The 443-nt window shown below is 31.8% G+C and overlaps 1 protein-coding gene across 1 annotated transcript in view; it reads left to right on the top strand.

Moving 5' to 3' along the window:
• LOC112526547 (anthocyanidin reductase ((2S)-flavan-3-ol-forming)-like) overlaps nucleotides 1-157 on the top strand; it is a 7,942-nt gene extending 7,785 nt beyond the window's left edge. The window contains exon 7 of the mRNA XM_025136877.1: nucleotides 1-157. Within this exon, the coding sequence (XP_024992645.1) occupies nucleotides 1-35 (35 nt within the window). The 3' untranslated portion in view covers nucleotides 36-157.
• The last annotated feature ends 286 nt before the right edge of the window (nucleotides 158-443 follow it).

Here is a 443-nt window from a genome sequence, read left to right as displayed (position 1 = left end):
GTATCGAATATGCAAAAAGATTGGGAAATATCTAGCGAGAACATGTTGATGATCTTCACAAATAACCTTTGTTTTACTGTTTGCCATCTTGTTTTCTTTTGTACATAGATATGTTATGTTCAATAAAGGTTTCTTTATGTTGTGGACATAAACTCTAGATTTGAATGGGTGAGGCTAAGGGGGCTGTTTGGCAGTTGCCGAATGGTTTGGTGCAGAATAATTAAGAGACTCTCATGATATAGTGTAAAATGAAATATAATTGTTTGATAATTATTTACAATGTAATTAGGACGTTGAATGGTTAAGTGAGACTTGTGATACGAAATCATTCAGAGGGTTTTTAAACCATTAAGAAGCGGAGTTTTTTTTTTTTTGCTAAACAAATTCACCTCTTAACGATGCAGAATTTGTCTCTTAATGAAACTATTAATAAGTAAACAAAC

Source organism: Cynara cardunculus, assembly GCF_001531365.2.
Source record: "Cynara cardunculus var. scolymus isolate 2C chromosome LG 14, CcrdV1, whole genome shotgun sequence".
NCBI lineage: Eukaryota > Viridiplantae > Streptophyta > Magnoliopsida > Asterales > Asteraceae > Cynara > Cynara cardunculus.
The sequence above is the reverse complement of the archived record's forward strand: the minus strand, read 5'-3'. Positions and strand labels throughout refer to the sequence as shown.